General features: G+C 38.6%; 1 protein-coding gene across 4 annotated transcripts in view; it reads right to left on the minus strand.

The window, feature by feature from the left end:
• Positions 1-24,320, minus strand: part of GUCY1A1 (guanylate cyclase 1 soluble subunit alpha 1) — a 45,123-nt gene that overhangs the window by 14,146 nt on the left and 6,657 nt on the right. For all 4 annotated transcript variants that reach the window (XM_084884313.1, XM_084884315.1, XM_084884314.1 and 1 more), the window contains 3 exons: positions 7,214-7,592; positions 3,962-4,023; positions 341-399 (listed from right to left, as the gene is read on the minus strand). In XM_084884313.1, coding sequence (XP_084740439.1) covers positions 341-399; positions 3,962-4,023; positions 7,214-7,480 — 388 coding nt within the window. In that variant the 5' untranslated portion in view covers positions 7,481-7,592. The remainder of the gene's footprint in view (positions 1-340; positions 400-3,961; positions 4,024-7,213; positions 7,593-24,320) is intronic.

Here is a 24,320-nt window from a genome sequence, read left to right on the forward strand (position 1 = left end):
GGTGGGGAGTTTGGAGGTTGGGAGGGGGTCAATGTGGGGGAAAGAAAGGTACATTTATTAAAGATAAATTCCAATAAAAGAAGAGAAAATATTTAAGGTCAAATAAAAATATATAGTATGACAAAGAGTTATTATTTATGTTAATACATAGATTGAATAATTCACACTGGACTTTTCCAGCTAATAAAAATAAATATTTTAGGAGAAAATGTTAGTTCTACAGGTAATTTTTTTTTTTACTAATAGAAAACATTAGTTTACAGATAAAACATTAGTTCTATAAGCATAATTAATTCCTAATTACATATACTAGACAATTAACATGAAATAATTCTATTACCTGCGGCAAGTGCTTCATCTGCAATTATTTTTTCAAAGTCTTCTCTTTCCACAGTTTTTCTGAAAATATTTCAATATCTTAAGTTATAAACTGACATGTGAATATCAAAAGTTCAGATTATAACAAACAAAAATCATGACAAATAATTTAAGTAACTTTTCTGGAGAGACAAGTCTTACTATCAAGTTTACAGAAAAGGAGCAGTGACCTGTACAAACCAAAGCAATGTTGAAAACCCCAAAATATATCTGAATATGGAGTGCTTCATCATTTTTTATGAAGTACTTGCCTTTAATTGAACTGCACTTAAGTCAGTAGTCGGTAAACCGCGGCTCGAGAGCCACATGCGGCTTGATAGCCACAGTTTGCTGCTCTGTTGACTAATGAGTTTGCCGACCACTGACTTAAGCTAATACTATAGAGGTCTACACTGGCAGGGAACCAGGAGTATGAAATGACCCACAAGAAGAAAAACTTACATACTGATGGATTTAACTTTTAAGTATCACAATTTTTTTCTGAAGTGAATATACAGTAAATTCTCTACATTTACTTTAAAACATACAGAAAAGCCTATATATTTAACTCTCAAACATCTTTACGTTAAGTCTTATCCTTGATCTTATATAAAAATGAGTAACTAATCTATTCTTTTAATCAATTACTGCACTGGTTCCTATAGTATAGAAGTTGAAAATAGCATACATTTTGATTAATAGAAGGCTATAGTGATTTCAACTGGACAACTTGCTGACTCATGTCTACCTAATTTTTTCTTGATTTCTGATAGTGATGACTGATCATAAGCAAATTTGCCAAACTATAGAGCATATTAAAAGGCACCCAAGTTCTGTTTGTGGTTCAGTGTGCCACTGGACAAGCCAAGTGTACAAATAGCATAAATTTAAAAATTTTAATAGATTTTGAAGAATATGACACATGTAGAGAAGTCTCAAAAGGGATTATTTTAAAAAGGAAAATTGCTCAGTCCATTATTTTGCCACATAAAGGGATATTGCTTATAATTATTTAAAATACTAGGGGAAAGATTTTCTTATTTTAACAGGTTGAAGAACACTAACTGATATTATCTAGTTTGACTTTAGAGACCCCCCAAACACTTTGATATATAGTACTCCTTTATAATAAAACATCTGTATACTCTATTGTGTGTTCACCACCCAAAGTCTAGTCTTTCATCATCAAACCCCTTGATATATATTGCTTTGTATTAATCAGCCTTTAATTGGCTCCTATTTTGTCATTTAAGCAACTTATTTTTTTTTCTAAAGAATGAGAGCAAACCTGCTCAGAGAACTATAATGCTGCCAATTCCCAGCAACCATGATATGAGATATGAGCAAAGTAAGTCCAAACAGCACATATTGCAATTCAAAATAAGTCCCCTGTCTTCATCTTCAAAAAGGAGGTATAAGTTTGAATGTGTGCTATACACACACCAGCCATGAGTTCACACATATGATGATGTGAACAACTGGTCCTAGAGAAATTAGCAAAGCAAAAGCTCTATGTGCAACCACCCCAGAGAGATATCAGAATGGTTCTAAAACTCATTCACTTAAAAAATAGATGGTGGTGGGTAGGGAGCTCCAGGACTCCATCGAGGGACAGCTTATTATTTAATATATTGGTCTTTTGCTTTTAAAGTCACATAAGAGAAGAAGCAGTCTGCAAAAGGTGGGGAGTCAGGTGTGTTCAGAGTTGGCAAAATGAGAGCAGCAGAAACAGCTGTTGCCTTGCCAAAAAGATGGTGGTGGTGGGAGACCCAGGCACAAAGAGCATATGCAACAATTTAAAAAGACAAAGCAGAGAGAAGACATTTGGCATATCAACAGGCACTCTTGTTAAAAAAAAAAAAAAAAAAAAAAAAAGGGGGGGGGGGGGGCTCATCTTATTTCAACAACTGAATAATTACCACTAGGACAACTTAAAAGTATGATCAGCTCTATAAAAAGTCAGAAAATGGTTAAAGATTTTTCAAGATTTGCAAATAAAATACTTTTATTTAATTCTGAGGTCTTTAAAAGAGATATGCTGCTGGGAACACATCCTGAAGGAATGTCTGCCTCTAGCTTAGGAACATTCAGAACACAAAGCACTGAGAATACATTTTGTGTAAACTGGCTGTCAAGGACTTAGGCAGACAGACACAGTAGCACAGCTAGGATGACTTGTGGCTATCTTATCAGCCTGACTGAGAATCAAGGTCAGGAGCTCTGGAATACTTTGCATATCGCTCCTGTAAACAAAGCTTCTGTCAGACACACGGATTCATTCTCTCTCCTCTGGACCGTCTGGGACCTCTTCTTGGCAGCCTGCTGCCTGCAGTCCGGGACCAGTTAGTCAGCAAGGAAAATTAAGCGCAGATAATCCACAGAACAGATTATTCACTCATGAATAGTAGGGAGATGAATGAAGTTATAAAATATCTCTGACAATGGTGTTGGTTTGCAAAATTTCAATGTTCAACTCTGAAAATTTGAACTCAAGTACTTATTCTACCATTGGCAGATTGAATAATCCGTGGCATAATCGAAAACAAGGCCAAGTCAAATTATCCACCAGCAGTGACTGCGCCAAAATATAGTTGAAAAATTAACTATATAAATCAGATTACTTTTTAAAATCACCTTATCTATTAAGCCTCTACAGAAAGCTAGCTTATTATAGATTGAGCCTCTACAGAAAGCTAGCTTAAATAAAATTTCAAAGACACAGTACAAGAAAAAAAGTATGAACAGAACTGATATTTAGCCAGTGCACACCAAATAACCATACTAGTTATTAAAATACTGAAAATTTTCCTAAGGATTAATAGCTGCCCCCAAGGCTCCTGAATCCACTTCCCCCCTGCCCCCCATCCTTCTTTCATTTTATTTCCTCCTGATGCAGCACCTAAAGTCTAATCTGCAAGGAGGGAGAAGTGGGGACAAAGGGGGCACAGGAACCCTGCTTCAACCTTTTAGCAGTATTCTTCAGCCAAGGAGTGTGCACCGAGTGTTTGCCATCCATGTTTTATTTTATTTATTTTTATTTTAAAAAATATTTTATTGATTTTTTTTTTCCAGAGAGGAAGGGAGAGGGAGAATTAGAAACATTGATGAAAGAGAAATATCAATCAGCTGTCTCCTACACACCCCCACTGGGGATATGCCCACAACTAAGGTACATGCCTTGACCGAAATCGAACCTGGGACCCTTGAGTTCACAGGCCAATGCTCTATCCACTGAGCCAAACCGGTTAAAGCTGGGATCCATGTTTTAGTATGAAAGAAGAGGCCTACGGGAGCTTGTTCAAAGCAGCAGTATATAGCAACAACATTAAAATCATGGGCTCTGAAAAAAAACCAGCTTGGAAACTCAGTTCTGCCTTTTCCTAAACCCCCAGAAAATCCTAAACATTTTACACAAACTTGAGCTTAGTGATGCATAACATGTGAAAATGCACTTATTTTCGGATTAGTAGCTGCTAAAACAGTCCAGTTTTTGGCATAGTGTAGTTATTTAAAATACATGGATACTTTCAGCAAGGGTTGGCTATTAGTAGTGGCCTCAGAGATGGTAATAAGAAGATCACACAAATAAAACAGCTCAATTTACCTGCTTTCTTTGATTTTGTGTTTTGCCAGTGTCCTCTGAAGTGCAAAGTTCAGCCGCTCAAACTGAAAATTGAAAAAGAAAAGTTGTAAACATTTCCTTAAATAATTTACTTGACCATATGTTTTAATCCTTCTCCCTGAAAGTTTCTTGTGAAGAAGCGGCTATGTTATCGCTGTAACAGTAAGTGTCATGAATGTACACTTTGGAAAGTGGGACTAGTTCTCCATGGGTTTTTCAAACTTCGGAAGAAGCAATGAGCTCAGACTAATTTGAGTTTGGATGTGGGTTTGTGGGCCTCAGGCTTTACCAGCTATGGGTGGTTTCACTGACAGCCACAGACCAAGGTCAAGGTGAGTTGCAATAGAAATAGAAGACTCCAGTTTGGCCAAGTCAGGTCTTCCATGAAGGAATTCTGGGTATCACTTCCTCTGGGTCAGGAAACCCCTTTGGATGAGCTACCAATATGTCAGTGTGGCTCAAGCCAAGCCAACCCCTAGTTCCTGTCACAAATCCCACACCCAGCCATGCCAGTGATGCCCCGCCCTTAACTCCACATGCTTATTTATGTTTCAAGTATCATTTACACCCTCAGGTCTAGAAAACTCTAGCATTCTCTGTCTCTCCCTTTCTTTTATCCTTTGCACCCAATCTGTTACCATCATCAGTTGATCACTGATTTGCAACAAATCTTGGATCTCCCCTAATTTGTACTATTTCCTTTCTTTGAACTAATTATCTTCACCAAACACAAATAATTTTACTCTCTTTTATTGATTTCATGAATTTTCCTTCAAGATATTGCATATAAGCCTCCATACTTTTTAAATACTTGGCTCTCAATCTTTCTTAACAGCTTGTTGTCTCTAGTTAATAAGGGGAAGGAGAGCATTGGTAAATAGAGCTACCAATTTTTTTTTTCAGAGCATATAAAAATCATATGTATCTACATGATATACATAACCCTAGTTCTTTCTGTAGTTTACACAGAGGAAAGTGAAGACTTTTCTGGCTCTGTTCCAAGTTGGGAAATTCCTTTCTCCTTAAGCACTATTTATATCTCACTTAGAGTTTCCACTGGTTAAGGGAGGCAGTGAAGTTCGGCAAAATAGACCAAGCTTCTGATTTAACAAAATAAGTCATGAAGGGAACTTCCATTATAGAGCTTCGGAAAGATTTAAGATTTCTTAGGAAAAAATGCAAGTGCCGAAAAGAAATAAAACTTAAATGTACAATGTTGAACAGCTTCTCTGGTCCCATAAAGAGAGGGAGGATATGTCTGCCTCAGGATGAAAGAAAGATTGGCAGGTTTGTGGATTTTAATACTCCAGCCAAAACAACAAATCAGTTAATGATGTCTGATTATCTAAAATGAGAACTATAGTCTATCCAATGGTATTTTGAATCTCTTCCTTTGGATAACAGATAGAATTGTTATCCAAACAGTAGAAGAATTAAATGTCTACCTTATCATTTTTTAAAAATGCTGTTTAATTAAAGACATGCAGATGTTTGAGCAGTTGATGGAATAGTCTAGATTATAATTACTCAGTCCAAATGTATCCAACATTAGGCCATTAACTGTTATAAGGCAAATGACCTCAATTGTCATAGAGGAGTTCTCTTGAATAACTGAACCCCTTCTACTCCTTAGAATTATTATAGCCTTGCCTTTCCATCTACTACCTGACAGTATTATCAAACCTTAATGACTACTTCTATGAGTTCACAAACAACAGAGATTATTCTAAACAAAGACAAAGAGTACAGTAAAACATCACTTATATTGGTATTTGGAATGTTTTAGCATCTGGGTGACTTCTACTTTAGAAACTCAAAATCTGTCAGACAAAATAATGAAGCCAACATGGTAATGACAAGACTCAGGAGAAACATGGAGGCTCTCCGGATTCTCCGTCATCCCCATCATCCCCATCTGTTCCCCTCTGGGCACCTCACTCTGTCCTTGGAAATGAGAGTACCAACCACTCCCCAGACTGGGATGCCAACCAACTCCCTGACAAGGGCTACGTCCCTCATCCCAGTCAAAGCTGGCTGTCTGGTGACTAGAGTAGGATAAGAAAATTAAGTATTTCTGTTTCAAAGGCAAAGTATTTTTGTGACGATACTATATTCAAAATTAGACCCTTCAATTTTCAGCTAATTCTACTTCAAGCTTCAATTCAAGATTCTTCTTTCTCACTCACTGGAGCCCATATTGTTTGACAGCAGAAATTGCTCTAGCCTTCAAAAGCTGTGTGACTTCGATCAAGTTACTTAGCTCCCCTAGTCCTCGGGGACTACCTCTGACATTCCTTTTACTCCTAAAAGTCAGCAAGTATGTGGTTCTTCCATGCTTTGGTGTTGAGTCAATTAAAAATTGCCGGTGGATTATGATAGCTGGAGTCTAATTCTATCAATGTTCGACTCCTAGGTGATGTGAGTTTGTGTAAAACTGGACACAGATGGAGGGAAGAAGATACCATGGAGACTTTCAGCTGCTATTCTCTTTAGCCCTGCAGGGGGAGAGGAGCTCTCTACATGCCTCTCCTGTTCCTAAGATATTTGACCTAATAAGGTATATGCTCTATTCCCAGTGTTCTGTCACCGGCAGATTAACAGAAGATGCTCCATATCTCAAAATGATATTGGGCTGTGCAGCTCACAGAGCTATTTCAAGAAGTGTTTGAACTAACAACTCTGACACAGAGGACCAGGTCAAGCCTGGCCCGAACAGAGATTTCCGACTCAGACACAGCAGGAAAATGGAGATTTCCCCACCTCAACAAATTATCAGGGGATACATCTTACTCTTTGGATTTAGAAGAAGAAAACATGACAGAAAAAAAAGCTACTCTTCAAGGAACTTGATTTGAAAATAATAGTTGACAGCTACTGGTTAATTATGGTATGGGAGGAGGTAAGGATCACTTCATGTACATTAAAACCCTCCAACACAGAGACTAATGTTGTTTCCATTTTACAGATAAGGAAACTGGCGCTAAGGGACTAAGCAGTTGCTCAAAAGCTTGTCCGAGTGCAGGATCCTTTCGAAAAGAATTCAAGATGTTAAACATTTTAAGAGAAACACAATTTAAGACGATGATTGCTTTAAAGGAATGCTTTTCTGTGTTTCCAGGAAACATCTATGAGAGACTTGAGAGTGAGAAAGCACGTGTTTACATTTTCCTTAGAAAACCATCATTTTACAATTTTTAAAACATCAGTAAAATCCTGAACAGGGCAAGCCCTCACCTCGGGGAAAATCAGCTTGCAAATGCTCTCTGCCAAAGTGTGAAGGTAGACTCGGCTCCGACTGGTCTTTCTTTGAGGGTGACTTCCTTGCACTTTCTTCTCGGGCGCATCCTGACAGATGTCCACTCCTGGCAGGGAGGCTGGGCAGCTCTCTGCACTCCCCGCCACCTCTTCTGCTGCTGGCTCTTTAGGAACCTGCCCTGGGGCCAGTAAGGAGAAAGGACACTCCCCTGTGATCTTGAGATCCTTCAGCTTCGTACAGAACATGGTGTCCGTGGCGTCACCCTGCTGTGGATCTCGTCCTGGTGAGCTGCTCTTCTTGTGTGGGACTGACAAATGGAAGCCACGATCAGATCAAGGACACTGGTGATGGGAGTGTCTATGGGCAGTAGAAAGTCAGAACAGAGAGCGAGTGACTTAGTACACTTATGAGAACAGAAAAAGATGGTGTGAAAGAGCAAAGACCACATAGTCATATTGCATTTTTCAAGTTAAAAAAAATCTGGTGGGAATTTCAATTATAAAATGGATGGAACATTTGGTAAAGATCTATAATATGTGTGCATTTTAGTATACTAGTAAAATACTTGCTTTTAATATTTCAATATTTTTCAAACGGAACATAGTTTTCTCCAAAATGTCCTTTTTTACACAAGCTACTGGTATCCATTTTTATAACCCTTTTGGGTTAATTTGATTCCGCATTGGTGGAATCTTCTGTTTTAAGACAGAAGCCAAATCAGAATGTATGTTTTATTAGTGCTCATACTATTACATTCTCACTATGCTATCATTTCTGATAAATCAGAATAGCATAAACTAATGTCTCCCAAAACATATCCAAATACATATACTTGATGCCTAAGTTCATATTTTTTCAGATCTAAAACATTGAATATATATTTTCAGAACTGAAACACTGGTTGTAAGTTCAGCTTATCAACAATTCTAATGATCTTGATTAACTGGGTTCATCGTTCTTGGGGGAAAAAAAAACATTTAAAAAAAGAGTGGGAAAGAGCCTATGTTTACTCGTCCCCTTCTATATGCCTGGGAACTCTGTACTTATATTTAAGACTCACAGGAGTTGTTTGATCCTCATAGCAACCATATGACACAAATATTCTTATTCCCAATGAGCCAGATGCTTGAAAGTTTAGGTCATTTACTTTTTAGTGTGAAATGCTAGAAAGTGATGGAGCTCGAGTTCAAACGCAGGTCCATCTCGCTCCAGAGCCAATGCATTTTTCTATTAACTCAAGCACAAATTATACTAGTTTCTAAATAATAAGGCTTAATTTAGAAACTAGGATTAGTTTATCTTAAAGGTGGCTTACAAGTTTATATTAAAGCTCCAACAAGAACATAATTCTCCTGTTCATTGGCTGGTGGTATTTGAATTATCCAGGATAGAGCCTTATACTTCCATCTTTTAGAACTAGAGTTCAGCTCTTTTCTTTCCTATGTGCCTTAATGCTCTTAATATATTCTTAATATGCATAAGCAGTAGCTTTTAATTTGTCGCAGGTGATTTATCTAGTAAGTTTAGAGCAATGGACAATTCATTTTCTGAACTGAAACAAATAGGAAACCTAAATTCACCATCTGACAACCTTTGGGGTCTCATGGCTATTAAGTAGGTGAAGATGATAGATGCTGACAGACCAAAAGAAGCTGTCAGTATTCTCTTTTATTCAGAGTCATACCCCAAATCTGTGATCATATGTAATTTATGAATCTTTAAGAAGGTACAAGGAAGATGCTATATATTCAGGAGCAGAAAACATTCTGCCAGAATAGAATAGGGAGCTATCTCAGAGGGCTACTGAGTGTCTCAGAGGCAATTTGGCAGTAGGTGGAATTGTTACTTAGATTCTGAAAGACCTAAAAATTTAAAGCTCTCAACTGCATTCCTTGGAAGACTCAGTTCTACAAAAATTTGTTTCTCAGGCTTTAAAGCATATCAGATTAACTCTACTACTATTTACTACTTCCTATCCTCATGTAGGGTTTAGATCTGTGGTCAGCAGGCCTTTCTATAAAAGGCCAGAAAGTAGGTCTCTATCACTGACTCAGTTCTGTCATTTTTGTATGAAGGCCATAGCTGCAAAGGAATCAATATGGATGTCCTTCAATAAAACTTTATTTGCAAAAACAGTCTGTAGATTTGCTACATAGGTTGTAGTTTTCTGACCCCTGGTTGTTCAAAGCTGAACAAGTTAACTGAAGCATTTTAATCCAAATATAATTTTGACAATAGGACAAGTTACTTCCTCATCTCCCAAAATATAACAACCTCTGCAGATCCAGTTTTGCACAACATGAAAGTAATAAAAGAGATTATTCTAGAAGGCATTAAATAATTATTAATTTATAATAAACATAACAACATTATTTTGTATTACTTTTCAGGAAGAAGAGCTATTATATAGTGACTGAATGCCATGATTTCAGTTATATTTTGATGTAGCTACAACAATCACAAGAAGAAAAAGCTAGAGGAAGAATCATTAGAATTTTTTTAGGGTATTCAAATAAAAGGCAAAGTGATAAAAAATAGAATTCTGATTATAGGTTGAATGTAATGAAGGTATATAACTACTTCCTAAAGTAAGTTATTCTTAGAACTTTAATACTGGATTTAGAAGTTTGCTATAATGTCATTTAGGATAAAGTTTTTCACTAGCTTAATCTTCTCATTAACAATGGATTTCAACTCATGCCTTGGAACTCAATATTTTAGTTCTCATCTTCCTATTCAGTCTCACTGTGGCAGGATACAACTGACTACCCATCCTTCCTTGAGATTCTCCCCTATCACACAGTTCTAAAATTTCCAGAAAATGTGCCTAACACTGTTTGTAATTAAACTAAAAACAGCAACAGGAAACAAAGTTGTACGTACTTCAAGATCAGTTAGGTGTTTAGTCTCATTAAATCACACATGCATAAACAAACTAATTAGCATTCTTCATCTGTTCAGCTGATGAAATTACACTGTGAATCAGATGCACGCGGTGCTGATACCTTGGAAACCTATGTTTGTCTTATGTTTGCCTGCCAGGAAGACAGAACGGGTTCCTCAACCCAACCAGTGATGTTTTCTACATGTAACACTAGTGGTAACTTCACAAATGACTTGGTCACTTGCAACCTAATACACAGCTTGTCATAAATATGAGAGTAACCTGTTAAGGAAAAAAACACATTAATTATAATAATAAATTTGGTGGCAAAGGCTTGGCAAACAGTGGCCCTGTGTGTTCTCAGAAATTCAGGGAAATATTTGCCATTCCCAAAGTTGATGATTAAACAGCCTCCAAATATACTGAATGCTCTCTCCTTCTTAGTAGTAAGTGATTAACTACTGTGGTGAGAATAATGATCCAGCTATTGGCCTCATATTAATAACCAAGATGCTTTACTGTTCAGGTAAGGGGCTTCTTCATCGTGTCAACTCTCAGAGCTAATTAAGCACAAAAATCTTTCTCTTTTTTTTCTACAAGTAAAATGACCTGAGGAAAACACCCCACAGGTACTCTCTGACACACAAAGCATTTTTTACAAGAGCAGATTTTAAATTAGAAATGATGTGTGTGTGTGTGTGTGTGTGTGTGTGTGTGTGTATAACCTAAGAATTAAATATCCATATATCCAATGATCATTGTCAGACCTAGCACCTAGTCATGCAAAAATCTGTGGTTAAAGATATATAAGCGCCTAAACTGGTTTGGCTCAGTGGATACAGCGTCGGCCTGCAGACTGTAAGGTCCCGGGTTCGATTCCAGTCAGGGGCATGTACATTGGTTGTGGCACATCCCTGGTGAGGGGTGTGCAGGAGGCAGCTGATCGATGATTCTCTCTCATCAATGTTTCTAGCTCTCTATCCCTCTCCCTTCCTCTCTGTAAAAAATCAATAAAATATATATCTTTAAAAAGGATATATGAGAACGTGACTGGGTAGTTAAATTGCTTAGTGGGCCGGGCACATATAAGAATCAACCAACTAATGCATAAGTAAATGTAACAACAAATCAATGTTTCTCTCACTCTCTGCCTTTCTTTCTCTCTCTAAATCAATTTTAAAAAGAGACATAAGTGTTTTAAGATGAAATGTCAAGGTCCAGATTTTTAAGAGTTGCTGAAAGGAACTGAAAACATGCTGAAAGGAACTGAAAACTTCAAAACAAAGGGCCTTAGTAAGGATAAAGTTTGCATACTCCAGTACAAACTATAGCAACCATGTTCATAAACAAATGTCAAGAACGCAGCTTACTTTTTAGGCAGACTGAAAATCTAAAAAAAGTTAATTCTCCCAAAATTGAAAAAAAAATTTAAATAAATCAGGCTTCTAAAAGCGTTTCATTTCACTTTGCAGTAGGAAGTATTTCTAGAACTTTCCCCTTTGATATATAAGGAAAGCAGTACAATGCAGCAGATAAATTGGTGAGAATGCCCAAGTCTTTCCAGTACTAAGTTAAGAAAAAAGACAAGCGGATGACAGACTCCTTCAGGCCATCACTCCTCCCTAGTCTTACTATTATCTTGGCTCCACTTATAGTCACACTTATGTGCTGTGTTCACTTCCTAAAGTAACACTTATTCCTAAGTCTCCAACTCTCCGGCTTTTGTGTCCACTATATGTTACTGAAACCCTCCCTGCTAAACTCAACAATAAGCTGCTGGAAGTTAAACCTCAAGGATCTTTTGGCTCTTAATAATTGAATTCTTCATTCCATTTGCATCTTCCTTTTCATAATCTCCACTCCCACAGTCTTTGATACCCTGGATTGCCTCCTACTTCATTCCTTCATTCACTTTTCATTCTATCCAACAAATATTTACGGGTGGCTACTATGTGTCAGGCATTCTTCTAGAGGCAGGGCCAGAGCAGTGAGTAAAGCATACCACCTGTCCTCATGGAGTGTCCAGTGTAGCAGGGAAACTATTTCATACACATCAGTCCCAAGGTGTGACGAGTGCTATGAGAAAGGCAGGCACATAAGCACTCTACGAGAGCCAATCAAGGCTCCAAACCCAGTCCCAGGAGAAAGAGAATTCTGAGCTGAGCTGTGACTCTGAGCCAGGTAACAAGAGTTGCAGAGAAAACAGCAGGCTTGGGGGCTAAGACAGCCCCAGTCATATTCTAGGAGCTGATATAATGCCAGCCTGGCCAAAGCACAGGGTCAGGAGAACAAGGTGGCGGTGGTGAGAGATGAGACAGGCAGAGGTCAGAATTCAGGGAAAGGGAGGCTCTGTAAACCATGTTAGACAAAGTAAAACTCTATTCTAAGAGCAATCAATGCAATGACTAAGAAGTGAGAAAGTGAATCGATTAGATTGGATTTTTAAGATGTTATTTGGGACACAGACTGAGAAACGGGCCAGAGTTGGATAGGTGGCTGATCTGGGTTGGACTAGGAGCGACCCTGGGAGAATGAAACAAGCAGACCAATTGCAGAAGTATTTCAGGGAGGCACTCCACAAGACTTGGCTACTGACTAGACCTGGGGGCTGAAGAAAAGGGAGGATACATTCTTCTGACTTTATTTCTCAACACTACAGCCAAAGGAAGGCTCTCAGGGCATGCAAAACAATAAAAATAGCCTGTAATGTATTTCCCATGGCTTTGGTTATTGAATCATAACTAGGATCTAATTGGGGGTTTTCAGGATTACGTAATACCTTGTGGGAGTTGGCCTGTTGCACCTCTCCTGATAAAATAGCCTTTTGGAAAGCAGTTTCTTCTCTGAAAAAGCTCAGATAAGAGAAAGCAAGCTCCAATTTACATTACAGAATAGAGCATCCACCTTCCCAAGGACTTCATATGCATGCAAGTATAAGGCACTTCCTTCTATCTTCAAGAAGAGAGAAGGGTGTTTATCCTAAATTTTGTAACAACACTGGTAACCCTCCCAAAACAAAGATGTTAACTCTAAAAGTGATGGCTGCCTCACCTCCAGGGACCCAACACACTAGGAATACCCCCTATCATTATGACAACCTCCTCACTAAAGCTACAGTATGGAACACAAATTACCCTGTCTAATAAAGAGGGAATATGCTAATTGACCATCACATCTCAAAGATGGCAGCACCCACAGCCACAAGATGGCGGCGCCTCATCTCTTCAGCCCCCTAGTCATCCAGGGACAGCCTAAGGTTCAAACAAGCTTTGGATGGCGGCTGCCCAGTTGTCCATGGCCGGCCCAAGGAACAACCAAATGACTGAACAAGCAGGCTGCTTGGGGCGGCCAGGCTGGCAGGGGGGTAACGGATGATCAAATGACTGAAAAGCAGGCTGCAAGGGGCAACCAGGCTGGAGAGGAGGCTATGAGGGGCAACCAGGCTAGCAGGATAAAAGGGTAGTTGGGGGTGACGAGGCTAGCAGGGGAGGCTGTTGGGGGTGATTAGGCTAGTGGGGGGGGGGGCAGTGAGTGGTGACTAAGTCGGCAGAGGGACAGTTAGGGGTGACCAGGCTGGTGGGGGAGGCTGTTAGGGGTAATCAGATCAGACAGGCTCACAGAGGCAGTGAGGGGCGATCAAGCCAGCAGCCAGGTGATCAATTGTGAAAGGTCCAGGGTTGTGAAAGGGATCCTGGATTGGAGAGGTGCAGGCTGGACTGAGTGGACCATCTCCCTCTCCCCCATGCACAAATTTCATGCACTGGGCCTCTAATGTGTAATACACTGTATTAATTCTTCTTTTATAATAAGGTGGATGTGATCCACAATCTTTTTCATTAGACTTAAGGGCTAGTTCTGTGAGATCTTTGAGGTAACAGCAAAGTTTAGTATACTCTATAGCAGGAAGATCTTACCTCTAAGAATTAGCATTTTGTGATTCTCAGTTTTTATTTCAAAATGTGTACAGAATGTTTTATAACTCTAGTTATAAAGAGCAAGAGCAAAACCTTTGAGACTATAAATCCTAAATATCTATGTTTTTAAAGCTTGAGTGTCATAATCACTAAAATTTGAATATATGCAGTTGGCATCTCTTCAAATTAAATAGCACTACCACTTAGGAGAGGTCATGAGGAAATCAGATAAATGTTTCAATATTTTGTCCCTGAACTCTATAAAACTATTTCCTGCAGCTACTTCGGTAATTCCCATCATAGTTATAGTGCTGTAATAGTTCCTTCCAGAGACTTAGTCATTTAAAACTATATTTACTGAAAATATAATTATTACAGAAGAAGTTGTTACAGAATTTACCGGGTGACCAAAAAATCAACAGGAGTACTTGGAGACACAGGAAAACACCCATTTACTTTCAGATGTTTCACATGCACTAGTACAATGACTGAGGGAGACTATTTCTATCCAAATCTTGAGCAAATCAATATGGAGGAAGCTTTCTCTTTATACCCTTTTTGTTTCTTTGTACTCCAAATATGGATGGACTTCTGGAACTTTTGGGGGCTTTACAAAAATACCTGTGTATTGGGATTGGGGCCATGAGACCATACCTAAAGGCCTGGCATGGTGCCAACACTAATAACCCCCTCTTGGTTATTGTTCATGGTTTATGGCCTCTATAAAATACGAGTATTTTAGGCAAACAGGTTTGCAAGACCAGATAATTAAGGAAGGGGCTAGACTATAGGCTAACAAGAATGTACATTAGGTTACTGGCACAGATTCAGATTGCTAGCTCCCCAAACATGTCTTATTTTCCCCATCAAAGTAAAGGGAGAACTATAAAGATGGTATGAAAGGAGTTAAGAAATATAATTCCGTTTTATTCCTATAAATAAGCATTTTGTTTTGATCTATTCTCAGATAAATACTGTATTTCTGTAATGCATGAGATAGAACCTTCCCCAACCTAATCAAAAACAAATTAATCAAAAAGTGTAGACATGGCCACACAGCAACCAACAGAGAGAAAAGCAAGGAGAAGAGGAACACATGTGTCAGGGGAGGCTCAGGCTGTGGAGGAGAGGCCCACACTGGGCCAGGCCTAGGAGGGTCAGAGAAGGCTAAACCACCGCTGAGAACACCAGACACTCAGGACCCTTGAAAACAGAGCTTGTGGGCCAAATCCAACCTGCTGCTGTTTCAGTCCAGCCCTCGAGCTAAGAATGGCCTTTACATAATGAAATGGTTGAATAAAAATCAAAAGAAGAATATTTCAGGATACATGAATACTAGATGAGATTCAAATTTCCCTAACTAAACTTTCATTGGAACATGCCCTCTTTCCTTGTTTCCTGTCACATGGCTCCTAAAACCCCCTGAAATCTACAAAGGGATAGGTGTTTTTCTGTATGCTAATGAAATAACCGGAGGCACTGGGCTCCTAGGCACCTTCAGGATGGGGCCTGGAACCATCCAGGTGATGAGAGGGTTGGAACTTTCCATCTCACCCAGGCCTCTGGGGAGGAGAAAGGGGCTGGAGGTTGAACACATGGAAGTGCTGGGAGGGGCGTGTGTCCAGAGCAGATATGAAAGTTCTGAGTGCTCTTCTCCATACCTTGTTTTATGCATCTTTTCCATCTGGCTGTTCCCTGGTTGTATCCTTTCCTAATGAACTGGTAATCTAATAAATAAACTGTTCTTCAGAATTCTGTGAGCCATCCTATTAGGAGACCCAAAGAGAAGGTCCTGGGAACCTTCAATTTTATATTATAGCTTGTTGCTTAAAAGGACCAGATGCCCAGACTTGTGATTGTCAGGTGAAGTGGGAGCACTCTGGTAGGATGGAGTCCTTCATTGGTGGGATCTGATGCTACCTCCGGGTTATAGTGTCAGAATGGAATTAAGTTGAAGGGCATGCAGCTGGTGTTGGAAATCACTTGGTGAGGAAAACACACACACACACACACACACACACACACACACACATTTGGTGTCAGAAGTTAAGTACTGATAGTAAAGGAAAAACAGGAGTTTTACCTCCTCAAGCTCCTTTATTTATGAATGGCCTATGGCTACTGCTGTGGAAGTTCAGCAGAGATGAATAATTGTGACAGGGACCACATGGCCAGCAAAGCCTAAATATTTACTGTCTTGTCCTTTAGAATCATCTTGCTGACCTGTTTAAAGGGCTATGAAGAACATACACATCATTTAATCTTCTCAACAATTCTATGGGGAAAGAGGTGTTTGTGTGTTTGTGTGTGTGTGTGTGTGTGTGTTTTAAGATTTAAAAATATATATTGTTTATTGAATTTGGAGAGAGAAAGGAAAGGATAGGGAGAGAGAAAGAGAGAGACATTGATGTAAGAGACAGGGAACAAACCCACAACCTGGGCATGTGCCATGACTGGGAATTGAACCAGTGACCTTTCAGTACACTGGACAACACTCAACCAACCGAGCCACACTGGCCAGGGTTTTAACATCCCTTTATTCTAGAAGAATCTAAAATAGGAAATGAACCTGGGCCTATCTGATTACAGAACCAATGCTCTGAGGTGGTCTTTTATACACCATAGTGTTTGTTATTTAAATTCCTCTATGAATAAATACCATCCTGGAATACAAAGATTAAATTCCTCTGCTAAACTAGAAGACAGAAGACTGTTGGCATGTCAGCTGAGGGAACGAAACCATGATATTCTAGAATTGTTGGCATGAGAGACTCTTTCAGGGTCCCGGTGAATTCTAAAGACTCTCCCTTTTGCAAAATATTACTTTGAGCCTCTCTTGTTCTAGGAACTAGAGTAGATCTGGATTTTTGCATAATAATTAGAAGAAATTGTTATCAGAAATGAATTTTGGCTTCTGAACCTGTGCTTTGCAGGTATATATTTGGATACTCACAACGTTCATGCTGTGCTGAGGTCTTTTCCATTAAACCCCAAACCACAACCATATTCTTTTAATGCCTTCTCGCCTCTCTGATTGTTTGAAAACAGGGAAAGTGAAAAGAAATATTCCTGTTCACAGTAAACCTCAACCAATTTTTCTTATTTGTTTCCGTATCTCTTACATAAAAGTCTGCATAAAGACACAGGAATTTCAAGATTAGAAGTTTAGAACTAGAAGTTATATAAGATAATGTATTGCAATAGTTTCCACTTGCAGGTGACAGAAGTCCATATTTTAGTGACTTGGCCCCAATCCCAAAGCTTGTGAGGTATAGCGGTCAGACAAGATTCGCACAGTTTCACCAGGAGATCGGAGTTCACATCAGTGAAGTCTGATCACCCCCTCAACTGAAATACAGAGAAGCCCTCCTCCTTTTGTGGATCCCCAACAATTACAGCTACAGCTTTGAGAAAAAAATTAACAGTACTTTAATTCAAGCTCCACACTTAATCGCTTGGGAGTTATCATAAATCATTCATCTTAGGCTTATGGTTCATCTACATTTCACACTAATATTAATAGACACTATAAAATAATACCCCATGCGATGGTATTTAGAGGCAGGGTCTTTGGGAGATGATTAGGTTTAGATGAGATCATTAGCAGGGACCTTCATTATGGGATTAGTGCCCTTTTAAGAAGATATACCAGAGAGCTTGTTACGGCAAGGACGTTGCCATCTGCACATCAGGAAGACAGACCTCATAGGCCTCACCAGAACTGGACCACGCTGGACCCTGAACTTAGAATTCCAGCCTCCAGACTCTGGGAAAATGAATGTCTGCTGTTAAAGTTACCCATCTCTGGTATTTTATTATGGTAGCCTAAGCTGACTAATACACCCTTACCCTCTTTTGACTCTCAATGTACACTCCTTTTTGAATGTGTTCTCTTCTGTTTACATTCTCATCATATTTATCTGATAGCTGCTTCTCTATGTTAGTCATAACATCTTCCTCCAGTTCTTAAATACGAATTTTCCCCAGAGTACTAAATTTGGCCATCTTCTCTCTCTACAGGTAGCCCCTTGACATGGAACAGATTGAAATAAACTGAAATAAACTCCAGACTTTGATGGAATCCTTGATGTGGAGGACCACAAATTCATATCATTAGTCTGTCAAACACTCCTTAATTAAAGACTCCAGTTTTTAATTGCATCCCTACCTAGATGCCCCACTAGCAGTTCAACATCCTTGTATATAAAACAAAATTCCACATCCCTTCTGTCAAGCCTGCATCTGTTGCCTCTTTCTGTTAAAGGGACCATTATCCTTCCAGACAGACCTCAGAGTCATCTTGTTCCTCAGATCTAGTCCGTTGCCACATGATGACAGTGTTAATTTTATAGTATCTCCAGCACCCATTCTTTCCTGCCCCTTGCCACTACTTCCTTCATTCCTTGAATTCCCTTATACCATTCTTTCTCAATAGTAAAATAACTGGTAAAAATAATACAAATGGATAAATAGCTAATAACAATAAAATGGAAAAGGGAAATATATAAGAAAACTTTCGAAACTTTTTTCTTCAAGTTTTGCTTCAATTACATATATGTATTTGTGTCTGCACATACCAAGATAAGGGGAATAGAGGGAAAAAAATTGAATAAATTTGATAACAAAAAATAAGCTGTCTATACCTTTTTCACACTTATACCAGATAGAAAGGGATTAACCAAAGAACTTGTATGCATAGATGCATATCCATGAATACAGACAATAGTGGGAGAGGGGGAAAGAGTGGGATAGAAAGAGCCAATGGTGGGGGGGGGGGTCCATCTGTAATACTCTCAACACTAAAGATACATTATTAAAAGTGGGCAAAAGATCTGAACAGATACTTTACTAAAAAAGATATATGAATAGCCAATAAATAACTCTTTAGATGTTCAATATTGCTAGTCATGAGTCAAAAATCCACTAGCGTTTAAAAGTTTGACAATGCCAAAAGTTAGTGCTGATGTGGAATAACTGAAATTCTCAGACACTGATGGAGGGACTTCAAGAGAATACAATCACTTTGGAACACAGTTTGGTGGTTTCTTAAAATAATAAACATACCCTATCATATCACTTAGCTATTCCATTCCTGGGGATTTACCCAAGAGAGAGGTAAACACTATATTCCAACAAAGACTTGTATGTAAATGTTCATGGCAACTTTATTTGTAATAGCTAAAAACCAGAACTATTGAAATGTCTTTCTTCATGTAAATGAATAAAATGATGTTGTCTAGCCAGACATGTAAAAAACTACAATATTAATCAGCAGATGTATGCAACAGAGTAGATAATTATTCTAATATATACACCAACAAGGTTGTATATGGTAAAATTACTTTTATATAAAACCTGGTTACTTCAGCCCTAGCCAGTTAGGCTCAATAGACAGAGCATCGGCCTGCAAACTGAAGAGTCTCGGGTTCGATTCAGGTCAAGGGCATGGACCTGGGTTGCAAGCTCCTGGCCCTGATCTGGGGCATGAGGGAGGCAACCAATCCATGTGTCTCTCTCACATTGGTGTTTCTCTCTGTCTCTCCCTCTCTCTCCCTTATATTCTCTCTTTCTCTAAAAATCAATGGAAAAAAATATCCTCGGGTAAGGATTAAAAAAAATTCAAGATAAAAAAAATAAATAAAATCTATTTACTGCAAACAAATTTGTAAGTCCAGAAAGAAGACCAATGACCGTCTAGGGACAGAGGAGGAGGGGGTACTGATTGGAAAGAAACACAAGAAAGCTTTTAGGAGTGATGGGAATGTTATTTATCTTGTTTGTCGTGGTTTCACAGAGGTATATATCTGTCAGACCTTATTCAATTGCATAGTTCACATCTGTGAGGTTTATTGTACATAAGTTATACATTAGCCAAGTCATTAAAAAAAAATCCTCAGTCAAGGACTCAAAGAAACCCAAATGATTATTTTATCCAAAATAAATAAATAACAGGCCCTAGGAGAGATGAGAGTCATGGTTACTTTCAGCCCCGATCAAGTGGTTGAGGGTGACAGATCTCCCATCGACAGAGGTCAAGAGAAACTGGTTAATGTTTATCCAACTTGGAAGTGATATATGACAGATTAGAATCCTGAGGCGCTCCATAGCTTAGCTTGACTCATTCTTCCATACTTGCAGGCTAATTAATATACATGTGTGATAAACCCATACACTCATGTGACACATAGAAGACACATGAAGAGGGGGGAAAAGTGACTAAGGGTTAAAGAGAAAACAATGAATAGAAACCAACCAAAATTGGCCTAGCTGTTGTTATCAGACAGGAACTTAAAAATAACCATAATAAATATGTTACAGAATCCAGTGGCAGAGTTGGGTAGCATACATAAACAGGAAGTTTCCACTGAGAAATAGAAATAGATAAAAAGAAAGGAAACCTCATAGATGCAGACAACAGCTGGGTAATTACCAGAGGGAACGAGGGTTGGTGGGGGAGGTAGAAGAGAGTCCAGGGGACATAAATGGTGATGGAAGGAGACTTGATTCCTGGTGGTGAACACACAATACAGTACAGATGATGTATCACAGAATTGTACACTTGAAACCTATATAACTGGATTAACCAATGTCACCCCAATAAATTCAATAAAAAAGTAAAAAAAGAAAAAGAAGAATACTATATTAGCAAAACAAAGTATGTAAGAAGCCTAACATCAGAAACAAAAAAAGATCAAGGTAAACATTACAATATGGCTCTAACATCATATTCCAGTAAGAGAATGACCCGGACAGTGGGTGGCAGAGCTAGGCCGTCAGATCACCTGTTTGAGGTTATGAACCGCGCATGATTCTTGCATCACTAAACATGGCCTTTAGCACACGGTATGAAGCAAAACCTCTTGATGGTTAACACTGCCCAATGATTATTTATTAAGGACAGCTGGTGTTAAGAATCACAGCCAGGCACCATTCATTTTACCTTGTGTAAAACGAACTGTGACAACACGCAGCTACCAGTTTCCACAAAGTATGAAAACAGACCTGATAGGAAGATAAAGATAACTAAGCCGATGCTACTCTGGTTTGATTTAAATAGATAATGAAGGTCACAACCTGCTGGTGAGAAAAAAAGTTCTAAACACCCCCACCCCCTGGAACATCTCTTCATTAGCAATGAAGAAAACAGGGAACAAAGCTGAGAAGAAACAGTACTTTTTAGGAGCTTCTCTGCTTTCTTTTGACCTTCCTCTTCCTGTTGAGCACCATCTAGTTGCCCAATATGCCCAACGTGTAGCCACCTTTCTTATCTATGTCTTTTGGTTTCCTTTTTCTGTTAACTTTAAAAAATCTATGTCCAAGAAACCATGCTCTTAACGAAAGGCAGAAGGGACAGGATAAGTGATTTCTGCTGTTGCGCAAACAAGGTTGTGGTGCTCTTCTGGGTAAAACAGTTATCCCATGGTCTCTAAGACGTACAATTCAAAACACTGTAGAGGTCCAGAGGTACTTCAGGCCATGGGGCAGGACAATGAGAGAGAAACTTTTGTGAGGGGTGCCCTAACAATATCCCTGATTTATGTCCTTTCTGCTCTTGGCCAACCAGGCAGGTGAGCTCTAGGTGGTAACCCAGTCAAATCAGGATAAATTCTGTTGCTTTGAAAGGGGAAGGAAAGGATAAGAGAGAGAAAAGACAACTTCAGTTGTGATAATTTGCTATCCAACCAAAGTACAAACTCAATCAAGAAATATCACAGCTGTCCTACATACCGATACTGAATATCTTTTAGCATAAAAAGACACAAAAAGATCTTAAGAATATTATTCTCGGCCCTGGCCAGTGTTTCTAAGTGGCTAGAGCATCGGCCTGTGCACTAAAGGGTCTTGGGTTCAATTCCTGGTCAAGGGCATGTACCTGGGTTGCAGGTTCAATCCCCAGCCCGTAGAGACTTGTGAGGGATGCAACCAATTAATGTGTCTCTCTCACATTGATGTTTCCCTACAGCGCTCCCCACCCCCCACCCCCAGACTCCTTCCCACTCTCTCTAAAAATCAATGGAAAAATATATTCTTGGATGAGGATTAACAACAAGAAAAAGAATATTATTCTCCATAACTACCATGGGGAGGGGAGAGGGGAGGGGGGAGAAACACAGAAATAAGTGTTGTGATATATTAAATTGTCATTTGGGGTAGAAGTGGACAAGGAGGAATGTTACTTACACTTAGTGACTGCAAATATTTTAAAACATTAAGAGAGTTTTAAAGGGAAGGGTTTTCACTGGGAGGACTGCCTTTTGCTAATTGAATTTACAAATGGATAATGCTAATCCAATCTATCTTGCTTTAAATTTTGATTTAGCAAGTATTGGTGTTATTGTGTTATCTAAATCTCTTCCAGGTTACTTTTGTAATCTTCTATATATTTCAAAAATGTTGCTGTATTGATTGAACTTTACACTCACAAATACACAGCTTAATGAAACATTGAAATCCCCTGTCCTATGTTTTACTAATGATGTATAAACCGCACAGTTAACTAATTATAATAGAACATGAATACAAACTGGTTGAAAATTGAGAACAATAAGCAGTTTGTTTATTTCAGTGCATACATATAAAACCAGATTATTAAAATAAATTTTCTCTAATATAAACACGCAGTATTTAAGTTACAGAGTTTCTCAATTTCACAAATAGAAACACCTGATATAAGTAAGGAGACACATTTCCTCATTAAGTCTAGAAATGCATACCTAACTTTGGATAGTTTGAAATTGATTTATGAAGATCTAATTAACAAAATGGTTCCACATGACCTAATCCAGCAGAGCAGGGCTGCCATTCTGGTCTTGTAATCTAACCCCTCTTTACCTTCAATCTTTTTATAAATGTTCTCCAGCAAACCTCATTGCTCCAAGCAGGCCCATATCGTCTCACACATTTTTACTGAGTGCTTATGATCCATGGAGCACTTCTATTAGGTGTCTGTGAACAGAATGAGAACTGAGCAGAAATAATATCTGCTCCCACAGAGTATCAGGCTAATGGGGAAAATAACAATCAGCAAGCAGCTATAGTAGAGCTTAATAATGTGGTAGGGAAGTACAGGGAGTTGACAAAAAACATAGAGGGCACTCAATTCAGACTTGGAAGGTCAGGACAAGTTTCTGAGAAGTAGAGATTTAAAGAATGAGTGGGCCTCTCAATGGTCTAGCAAGGGAAAAGAAAATCTAGAAAAGGGGAAGGGAAGTAGTATTTTCCACAAAGAAATACTTCAAAGCTATGGCTTAAAAAAGACTTGGTGTTACCCTTTCTCCTTCCATGCCTTGGTCACACACACACACACACACACACACACACCACACACACACCACACACACCCACATCCACACACACACACACACACACACACACACACACAGCACTCACCTGCTTTCTGTGATGCTCCTTTCCTCTGTCTAGAAAACACTCTTCCACTATTCTCTGTATTTAAACCCTACAAGTCCTGCGAAGTCCAACACCTTAGCCCCATTTTAAAACCTCAACAAGTGCTCCATGTTATCTAGACAGCCTTCTTCAGTATCTCCATCTTGCGGAATTCTCTCCCTTCTTTTAAGTTGTTTAGCAGTTATTAAAATTGCACCACAAATATTAAGCTGATTGTTAAGTGCTGACATGTATAATTCTGAGACTATTTCTGGGTTTTCTTATCTCCACATGCAGACTTTAAATCCCCTCAAGTCAGGGACCATGTCGTAAACTTCGCTTGTATCTCTGGCAGTGGCAAGCATAATCCATTATAAACTTCATTGTGAGAAGTACAAAAGGTGACAGACCTCTGAGAAGAGTGTCATAAAACAAAACAAGCTAAGCTTTCAAAAATTACAAATTCAAAAGAATATTCTTCTCCTTGTTAATATTGTTAGATAAAATGGTGATAATGGCAATTTTATTAGATATAGAAAGAGTTCACTGATGGGGGGAATGAAGAAATTCAAATAATAATACTCTATTCTTATTCTGTTTCATAAAAAAATAAATAATATTCATGCTGGCAAAAGTAAGACAAAAATAAAAATTATAAAATTTAAAGCCCAAGATATAGCAGGACATTAAATATTCTAAATAAGTTGGATTTCACTAATTTGGAGAAATTATACTGCAAAGTACTGAAAGCATTTGTAGATATTGTAAGTGAAAAATTTAAATTATTTTTACAGATACTACAGTGGATAGAATGGTTTACAGAGAACAAAGAGCCACTGTCTCAATTTTCAAAGTAGAGAACATAGATTCCAGCAACTCCAGCCCAGAGAGCTTGACATT

This window comes from Pipistrellus hanaki (genome assembly GCF_964339955.1).
Source record: "Pipistrellus hanaki genome assembly, chromosome: 5".
Taxonomy (NCBI): Eukaryota; Metazoa; Chordata; class Mammalia; order Chiroptera; family Vespertilionidae; genus Pipistrellus; species Pipistrellus hanaki.